This window comes from Plecotus auritus (genome assembly GCF_963455305.1).
Source record: "Plecotus auritus genome assembly, chromosome: 5".
Taxonomy (NCBI): domain Eukaryota; kingdom Metazoa; phylum Chordata; class Mammalia; order Chiroptera; family Vespertilionidae; genus Plecotus; species Plecotus auritus.
In genome coordinates this window covers 186,000,695-186,009,274 of record NC_137776.1, presented here as the reverse complement: position 1 = coordinate 186,009,274, position 8,580 = coordinate 186,000,695, and the positions used below count along the sequence as shown (strand labels likewise).

General features: G+C 67.8%; 2 protein-coding genes across 7 annotated transcripts; one reads left to right on the top strand and one right to left on the bottom strand.

The window, feature by feature from the left end:
* Positions 1-1,249: 1,249 nt before the first annotated feature.
* On the bottom strand, positions 1,250-5,447 carry FBXW5 (F-box and WD repeat domain containing 5). Of its 4 annotated transcripts, none has more exons than XM_080667252.1 (8): positions 4,754-5,447; positions 4,230-4,445; positions 3,840-3,997; positions 3,310-3,484; positions 3,032-3,180; positions 2,319-2,929; positions 2,028-2,240; positions 1,250-1,959 (listed from the first exon to the last, which is right to left on the bottom strand). In XM_080667252.1, exons 1-8 carry the CDS (start codon positions 5,409-5,411, stop codon positions 1,722-1,724), a joined length of 2,418 nt encoding a protein of 805 aa, XP_080523378.1. In that variant the 5' UTR covers positions 5,412-5,447; the 3' UTR covers positions 1,250-1,721. The 4 variants fall into 4 exon arrangements, with proteins under 4 accessions (XP_080523378.1, XP_080523379.1, XP_080523380.1 ...); XM_080667253.1 differs by having other exon boundaries at positions 1,250-1,860; XM_080667254.1 differs by having other exon boundaries at positions 5,279-5,447.
* A 567-nt stretch (positions 5,448-6,014) lies between these two features.
* On the top strand, positions 6,015-8,527 carry C8G (complement C8 gamma chain). 3 transcript variants are annotated; one of them, XM_080667904.1, is made up of 7 exons: positions 6,015-6,279; positions 6,356-6,492; positions 6,597-6,667; positions 6,738-6,845; positions 7,136-7,237; positions 7,322-7,360; positions 7,447-8,527. In XM_080667904.1, the coding sequence occupies exons 1-7, from the start codon at positions 6,142-6,144 to the stop codon at positions 7,458-7,460; spliced, it is 609 nt and encodes a 202-aa protein (XP_080524030.1). In that variant the 5' UTR covers positions 6,015-6,141; the 3' UTR covers positions 7,461-8,527. The 3 variants fall into 3 exon arrangements, with proteins under 3 accessions (XP_080524030.1, XP_080524028.1, XP_080524029.1); XM_080667902.1 differs by having other exon boundaries at positions 6,050-6,279; positions 7,085-7,237; positions 7,447-8,520; XM_080667903.1 differs by having other exon boundaries at positions 6,064-6,279; positions 7,118-7,237; positions 7,447-8,520.
* Positions 8,528-8,580: the final 53 nt, after the last annotated feature.

Sequence of the window (8,580 nt, the reverse complement as noted above, 5' to 3'; positions counted from 1 at the left end):
CAAGTGGTGTTGGGTATGTAATTTGCAACTATTTTCTCTGTCTGGTTTATCTTTCCATCTTCTTAACGTGTTTCTCAGAGCAGAAGTAACTTTTTCTAACACAGGTGTTGCTTGCGGGGTCTGGGGTGTCCAGGGTGGCTCCTCAGGAGTGGGTGGCTACAGGTCACATGGAGCTGGTGGTCCTCACGGATGAGGTTGGGTCTGGGTTCATTTTTTCTGCAAGTGATGCCTGTTGTCCCAGCCCCTTCGCTGAGTAGACACCCCGAGTGGCCGTACATGTGACTGACCTCTCCTTCCTCCGTGGACTTCTTACTTCTGTGAAAATCCACCCGCCGTGTTTGTGTGAAACGTGTCCCATTGATGTAACCAGCACCGCTGTCCTCGTTACCAGACCTCAAGTGTGGTGACTCCTCCAACTTCCTTCTTGTCTTTCAAAGTTGCTTCAGCTGCTTCTGTTCCTCTGCAGATACGTGTGCATCTTAGCATCACCTTGCCCGCAGCTGGGAAAGCCCAGGGGGACTTCGTGGGGCCTCCAGGCCTGTGGACGGCGTGCGGAGTTGTCCCCAAGGAGGACGGTGTCGTGTGTGGGCCTGTGGTCCCGTCACCACCGCGCCGCGGAGTGGCACGCGACGCCCTCACGTGCTTGGTTAGGTTTCTGCCTAGCGTTTCCTCCTTTTCCAGCCAATGTGACAGGTCCTGATTTTTAAGTTTTGGGATAGTCCTAGTGTTCAGAGACCTGGTCAGTTACTGTGTTACAGCCGAATCCTGTACGCGTCCTAAACCCACTTTCTGGTTCCAGGAGGTTCTTGGATTTTTTGTCGACGGGGGTGGGGTGCAGGGGGGTTATGCCTCAGCAGTGATGTCACCTGTGAGTAGGCACGGTGTCTGCACCCTATCATTCTCTTTCTTGCCTGGCTCCACAGTGAGAGGGAATGGGGGGGGGGGGGGGCGGGCGGCGACTGCGTTCCCATCTTGGGGGGCAGTGCCCGTCACCCGAGTGCCATGTCATCTGTGGGTTGCCGGTCCATGCCCTTTGCTCAGGCTGAGCAAGCTCCCTTCCAGCCCCGGCCTGCCGAGTTTCATCCTGGCCCGACGCTCTGTGGGTGCTTCCCCCGCCCCATCGAGGCGCAGACGTGCGTAGCTTCCCGGAACCAGCAGCTCCCGCTGAGCGGTACGGCAGCACTCGCTGGGGGTTTGCGTCTGTGTTGGCAGTGACGACGTCTGTGTTAGCAGTGACGACGCAGTGCGCTGCTGCCAACTGTTTATTCGGGTCCTGAACAGGTGACGAGTGACATGCAGTCCACCGGGCCCACAGGTGACCCGCATCGCTGACCAGAGGGGACCCTGGGGCTCCCAGGGCCAGGCTGGGCCAGGACCACCACCCAGGGTCCCAGAGGGCCAGCCGAGGGGGAGGGCCGTGCTGACGTCCCAGGGCCCAGGCCTAGGGAGAGGGGTGGGTGAAGGGGGGGCTCCCAGTGTCCTGTGCACCCCAAGCAGCCAGGAGGCCGCCCAGGTGCCCGAGAGCTAAGTGTCACGGCTGTGGCAGGTGGTGTGTGTGCACAAGCGTGGTGGGGTCCAGCGTCTACGCCTGCAGCCCCGCGGACCCCCTTCCTCAGGCACTGCTGCTGCGAGCTCCTCTGCCCCCACGCCATCTGGGCAGCAGCTTCCCGCGGCCTGTGGGTCCTGCAGCCGAGGACATCGGTGCTCCTCGGGTACGCCCCTCAGCGCCTCTGGCTGGCGAACCAGGAGAAGAAGGGGCGCGGGCGGGGGGCCTGGAGGATGCGCACGGTGCGGGGCGAGCGCCAGGCCTTTATGGTGGCGTCGTCGCTGGCTGTCAGCAGGAGCTCCTGCTCCTGGGGGCTGAAGACCACGGAGTTGACGACGTCCTGGTGCCGCAGCTTGGCCAGGCAGATGTTGTAGTGGCGGTCCCAGACGTAGCCGTGCCGGTCCTCGGCCCCACTGCGGGACAGCCGATGAGCCCGCGCCCGCCGGCCCCGCCCGCCCCGCCGCCCGCCCGGCACGCCTACCTGGCCACGAAGTCCCGGCTCACGTCCAGGAAGATGAAGAAGCACTCGTCGTTGGGCGTGTAGGCACGGTGGGCGCGCAGGGCCCGCTTCACCTCCCGCATGGTCTTGAGGTCAAACACCAGCAGGTCGATCTCCTCGGCGATGGGTGGCGGCTGCATGGGGTCGGCCACCACAGAACCGCGGGGCCAGGCGCGGCTGTTCACGTACAAGTACCTGGGCGAGGGCACTCGGCTTGCTTGCGTGCACACACCTGAGGCGCCCCTCCCCCCTCCTGCCCCGCACCCTGCGCACCTGTGGTCGGGGGACAGGCCCATGCCAACGATGTGCCCGTGCACGTCGATCACATGGTCCAGGGAATCAAAGAAGGCGTCGGAGCCCCGGCCCTCGCCCAGCACTGGCCCCGCTGTGGTCATCTGGTGTGGCAGGATCTGCTTGATGCCAATCTGGTGCGGGGAGTAGGTAAGGCAGCCGGTGGTGAAGATGAGGAGCTTGTGCTGGGCGCAGGCCGCACTGCCCTTGGGGGGCTTGGTGCGGCCCTGGGCCAGCAGCTCCGCCACCTTGGTCTCCAGCATGCGCTCCGCCAGCGGCGGCCGAGGCCGGGCGTCCAGGAGCCTGTGCAGGATGCGCCGCCAGACCTCCTTGGAGCGCACCAGAGCTGGGCCAGCTGCTGCCTCCTCCTCCTCCTCTTCCTCCTCCTCCTCCTCCTCCTCCTCATCATCATCATCAACACCGTGGCTGCCCAGGTCGAAGACACGGCCTGGGGGCGCGCTCGTGTCCAGCAGGAGGTCGGGGCTGTCAAAGCGGCCACAGTCGGCCACCATCACCGTGCGGATGGTGCTGGCATTGAGGTTCTGGATCTTAAAGAGCCGCTTCACCACGTTGACGTTCTCAGACTCAACGTTCTGGGGGTGAGGAGGGCACAGGCGGCGGGTGACCGGCAGTCGGACCTGGGGCCACCCGCCTCCCCTGGGGCCACCCGTCAACCTCAGGGCCGCCCGCCTCACCTGGAAGGCGTTGTTGAGCCAGAGCACCGAGCAGGAGGTGATGTCCCCGATGCGGTGCAGGTTCCCTGAGATGAGGCTGGTCTCCGTGAGCCAGCAGCCGAACACGTCGTAGGGCTTGTTGCGCACTCGGGACAGCAGCGCGAAGGTGTCTGGGGAGGTGCGGGGGCTGGGCAGGAGGCTGGGCTCCGGGGGTGGGGGGGGCGGTGGGGTGGGTGGGCAGTGGGAAGAAGCTGGGGCAGGGGCTTGGGGATGGGCCAGTAGCCCCAGGCCGCTCTCACCTAGGCTGATGACCGCGATCTCCCCAGAGGAGGAATTGTGGGGCCCCAGGAACACCCCCGAGGCCAGCAGCAGCGAGTCGTCCTGGTTGAACTGGGAGAACTGGGTGTAGCTCCAGTTGTAGGGCCGCATGTCCGCGCTGTGCAGCAGCGAGATGGTCAGGTCATTGTTCCAGATCTGTGTGGGGGCGGGGAGGGTCGGGCACGGGGGCACGCGCTGAGAGCCCTGGCCGTCTGGCCGTCCCGTCCGTCCCACGCAGGAGCCAGGAACTGCTACCGGGGCTCCTGGCGTCAGCCCAGCCCAGGGGCGGGCACCCAGGGCTCAGCTCTGGAGCAGCAGGTCCAGTGGGAGGAACCTCCTCTCTGCTGGCAGCTCTGGCCTCTCCAGTCCAGCCTCCGGGCCTGGATGGTCCTGACCCGCCCTCCCCGAGGATGAGGCCTCCGGGCACCCTCAGCCACGACCGGCCCTCCCCCCGCCCCCCCCCCCCCCAGTGGAGGCGGGCCTGCCTGGCCCAGCCCCTGCCCAGCCTCACCTTCACAGTGCAGTCCTTGGAGCAGGACGCAAACTGGTAGCCCGAGTGCGAGAAGCTGAGGTGCAGGACCTGGTCAGTGTGCTCCCGGAGCGTCTGCACCTCCACGCAGGGCACCCTGTCGTAGAGCCGCCGGAACTCCTTGTACCAGGACGTGGCCGCTGCGGGGGGGAGGGGGGGGTCACTGCTGGGGCCTGGCGGTGGGGCAGCCCTGCCCCTGGAGCTCACTAGTCACCACCCCAACCTCGGGGTGGCCTGACCACCTAGCCTCCTTGCCAGGCCCGCACTCGCAGGCCCGGCCCGGCCCCTTTGGTGTGAGACCTGGGCAGCAGGTGCCGGCCTGCGGACTTAGGCGGCAGCCGTCCCGGTGGCTGGAGGCACGCGGGTGCTGACCTGGGTGTCGGGGCACATCGCGGGCCACCTGGTAGTAGCGGTAGAACTGCTCCCTCCATAGGAACTCGTCTCGGGACACGGCCTGCCACTGGCGGCACACCAGCCCGGCGGCCAGCACGTCCGCAGGGCCCAGGCTCAGGAAGATCTGGTAGACCAGGCTGTCGGGGAGCAGGGGTGTGCCCCCCTCGTCCATCGTGACATTCTGCCCAGGCGGCCCTGAAACCATGCACGACCTCCTCAGCCGCCTGTAGGACGGGGAACCCCCACCCCACCCCGAGGAGGGGGCAGGGCCTGGGCTGAGCAGAGACATCCCTGCGCCACTCCTCCAGCCCATCAGCTGCCCTGCGGGAACCCACCGCATGGATCCAGTGCGGGGAGGCCGGCTGGCCACGGGCCTGACAGCTCCAGGGCCACGCGCCCGTGGGGCCCCCACTAGTCCCCGATTCCCGGCAACCTCAGCACTTCTGGGCCTGGTGCAGCCCGGGGGGCAGCGTGGGGCGGGCCCTTGGGGACGCTAGACCCACCTGACCCAAAAGGTTCCAGGCCAGGAGACAGGCCTTTGGGTGGGCCCAGGGAGACATGGGTGTCCGGGCTGGCGGCCGCTCCAAGACCAAGAAACGCAGGCCTGACGCTCCGGCCACTGTGACCTTGCGGCCGGCCCGAGACTGCGGAGCCGTCGGCGGGGGGCTTCCTCCCTGAAAGGGTTTGGGGTCCGCCCGCCCCAGCGCCCCCGACGCCGCCGGGCCCTCCTGCCGCCCGGGGTCTCTGCCTGCGGCCCAGGGGAGCCCGCGGGCCGGGCGGCCTCGGACGACGAGCGGGGGGCGGGGGCCGGGGGGCGGGGCGGGGCCGGGACCGCCCAGCGCCCCCTCCCACCTCTGCGAGGGGCTGCGGGGCGGGGCCCCGGCTCATTGATTGGCCGGGGCGCGGCGGGGCCGGGCCGGGGTCAGGGCGGGGGCCGGTGTCGACGCTCCCCGGGCCCAGGCGCCGGGGTCGGGTAATTACGCTCCCCGGGGGCGGGCGACGTCGTTCCCCGAGGCCGGCGCACTCACCCCGGCCGCCTCCGCCCGGCTGCGCTGCCCCCGCCCCGGCCTCGGCCCGCGGACCCGCTTCCGCCCGCCGCCGCTCCGCCTGCCGCGTCTCTACGGTGGAGCCGCCAGGCCAGCGCCTCGAGCCCGGAGGCATCGATGGGCGCCCGCAGCTGCGTCAGCTGCCCCTGCGCCTGCGCCTGCGCCTGCGCCCCACCCGCGGCGCTCAGTGCGCATGCGCGCTCGGCGAGCCCAGAACAGCGCCCCTGGCGGCCGGGAGGAGCGGCGCCGGCTGGGCTGGGGCCAGACCCTCCTCCGTGGTCCGTTCCTCGCCCGGCCGCCCGGCGTGGCTCGTGGGTGAGCGTCACCTAGGAACCAGGAGGTCACGATTGCCTCCATGTCAGGGCGCATGCCCGGGTTGTGAGCTCGGTCCCCAGTGCGGGGCGTGCAGGGGGCAGCCGATCCCTGATTCTCATCATTGATGTTTCTCTTCCTCTCCCTTCCTCTCTGAAATCAATAAAAATGTATTAAAAAAAAATAAAGACCAGTGCCTACGTCAAGCAGCTGCGGGCGGTTTAATGGAGATAAATGTGCCAAGGCCTGAGCACTGGCCACGGGGAGGGAATCGGGCGGCGGCTCCTGGACTAGTCGGAGGTCCCCTCGGACTCTGTACCAGGACCTGGCTCCAGGCCCTGCGGGGAGGTGCAGGGTTGAGGTCAGATGTCCGGGGTGAGGCCAAACTCAGGAGGCTGGGGGTGGGGGACCCTGGCTGGGGCTTGGGGATCAGACGTGACTTCCTGGGCAGCACCGGGCAGTGGACTCTGACCCAGGACAGGTCCATCCTGCCCTTGGTGTTGCTCAGACCTGTGGCCGCCGCCGCCTCCGCCATGCTGCCGCCCAGGACTGCACTCCTCTTGACTCTGGTCCTGGCTGCTGGCTTCCTGGGTCTGGGGGCTCGGAGACCCCCCCAGCGCCCATCCCCCATCAGCGCCATCCAGCCCAAGGCTGGCTTCGACGCCCAGCAGGTAGCTTGCCCAGCTTTGTAGGGAGGGCCAGGCCCGGCAGCCCCGTCCCCTCGGCCCTCACCCCGCCTGCCTCCAGTTTGCAGGGACTTGGTTCCTCGTGGCCGTGGCCTCCTCCTGTCGCTTCCTGCTGGAGCAGGGCCACCGGGCCGAGGCCACCATGGTGAAGGTGGCGCCCCAGGGGGCAGCCATGGCTGTCAACACCTTCCAGAAGCTGTGAGTCCTGCACGGACCCCGCCCCCACCCCAGCTGTGGCCTGTCCTGCTGCCCAGGGTGGGTGCCTGAGCTGCTGTGCCTTCGCCCCCCCCCCCCCCCCCCAGGGATGGCATCTGCTGGCAGGTACGGCAGCTCTACAGAGACACGAAGGTCCCGGGCCGCTTCCTGCTCCAAGGTGAGGCAAGGCAGCAGGAGGGGATGCAGGGCCGGGGGTGGGGCTGACATCGCTGGCCGTCTCTGCCCAGCTCGAGGCGCTCGGGGAGATGTGCACGTGGTCGTCGGGGAGACGGACTACCAGAGCTTCGCCATCCTGTACCTGGAGCGGGCGCGGCGGCTGTCGGTGAAGCTGTACGGTGCGTCCCTGTGGGCGCCCTCGCTCTGTGCACACTTGGCCCCACCGGGGAGCTGGGCCAGCCCAGATGGACACACAGGCCCTCCCCTCCCTCCCTCCTGGCGTCCTGACCCTCGCCTGCCAACTGGGGGTCCAGGGACACGCCCCTGCAGATAGGCTCAGGTGTGGGACAGGGAGGGGACAAGAGGGGCAGGGGTCAGACACGGCTGGGCGGGTGGCGGGCACACAGACTGTCCCCAGAGCGCCCGCCCGCCCGACCCGCGGGTGCCCCAGGAGCCCTGTGTCCCACAGCCCGCTCGCTCCCCGTGGACAACTTGGTCGTGAGCAAGTTTGAGCAGAGTGTCCAGGGGGCCAACCTGACCGAGGACCACATCTTGTACTTCCCCAAATACGGTGAGTGCCCCCCCCAGGCCCCAGGTGGCTGCCCGCCCTCCGCGGGCCTTGCCCCGGCCACAATGACCCCTGCTTGGCCCCCAGGTTTCTGTGAGGCCGCTGACCAGTTCCATGTCCTGGATGGTGAGTGGGTGGCGGGCCCAGCTGGGCGGTGCGCGGAGGGCGGGCGCGGGCCCAGGTCTCGCTGGCTGAGCGCGGTCTCTGTGCAGAGGTCAAGAGGTGAGGCCACCCAGCCCCTGGATGAGAGGCAGAAAGGACCCTCCACTGAGGCCTGCACCCCACCTGCCCCGGAAGCTGCCCCTCACCCCCAGGACCCTGGGCACTGCCCCCATTAAACACCCACCCTTCTTGCCCGACTCCTTCCTTTCTGTGCTGGCTCCGTCCCGGGGCCCCTGCGGTGAAGTCACCTCGGGTCACCCCAGGCCATCGCATGGGCATGTGACCGCTGCCCAGGTGGGTCAGGGCCCTCCCAGGAGGCCAGGTGACAGTGGCTCTGTGAGCCCAGGTCTGGGTGAGCTGGCACCGGCTCCAGAGGGCTGGAGGCGGCTACACTCATGGCCTGGCCTGACTCGGGACTGGCCTGGGGCTCAGTCCACTCCTGGCGTCGGGCAGACGGGTCCCCTGCGGTGAGGTCACGTGGGCGGGGGGCAGGGCACAGAGGTGGGGGTCTGGGAAGGAGGAGAAAGCAGGCCAGCCTGTGCCAGGACTGGTGAGCACAAGGGCTCTGGGCACACAGGGGAGGGACCCCCACACAGCCGGGCAGCCCCCCAGGAGCCGACACCCAGGGTTTGGCAGGGTCCCCAGCCAGAGACTTGGAAGCAAGGCATGCTCTGCCTGTAAGGAGGAACTTTCCGGAATGTGGGGCGAGAAAGACGGGGGAGGGGCTGAGACGGACCAAGGTGTCCTGTCCCCCGTGGCTGCCAGGAGGGGCCCCACACCCCATACTCAGGGAAAGGAGAGTCCCCGGGACAGGGCCCCCCAGGGAAGGGCCTGGTGCCCCCTGAGCACACTGCGTCCCGCCTGCTGGTCCCTCACGAGGTCTCGACATAGAAAACGCTGGAAGGGAAGACCCACAGTTGTTGCCCAGCCAGCGTGGCTCAGCGTCAGCCTGTGACCCAGGAGGTCAGGGCACAGGCCCGGGTTGCGGGCTCGATCCCCAGTGTGGGGCGTGCAGGAGGCAGCCAGCCGACCCAGGATCCTCTCTCATCATGGATGTCTCTCCCTCCCCCTCCCCTCCCCCTCCTTCTCCCTTCCGCTCCGAAATCAATAAAAACCTATTTTTTAAAAGTGCTTCTCCAGCTCTAATCACATGTCAGACGCGGAGGCGAAACAGCAGTAGCTCC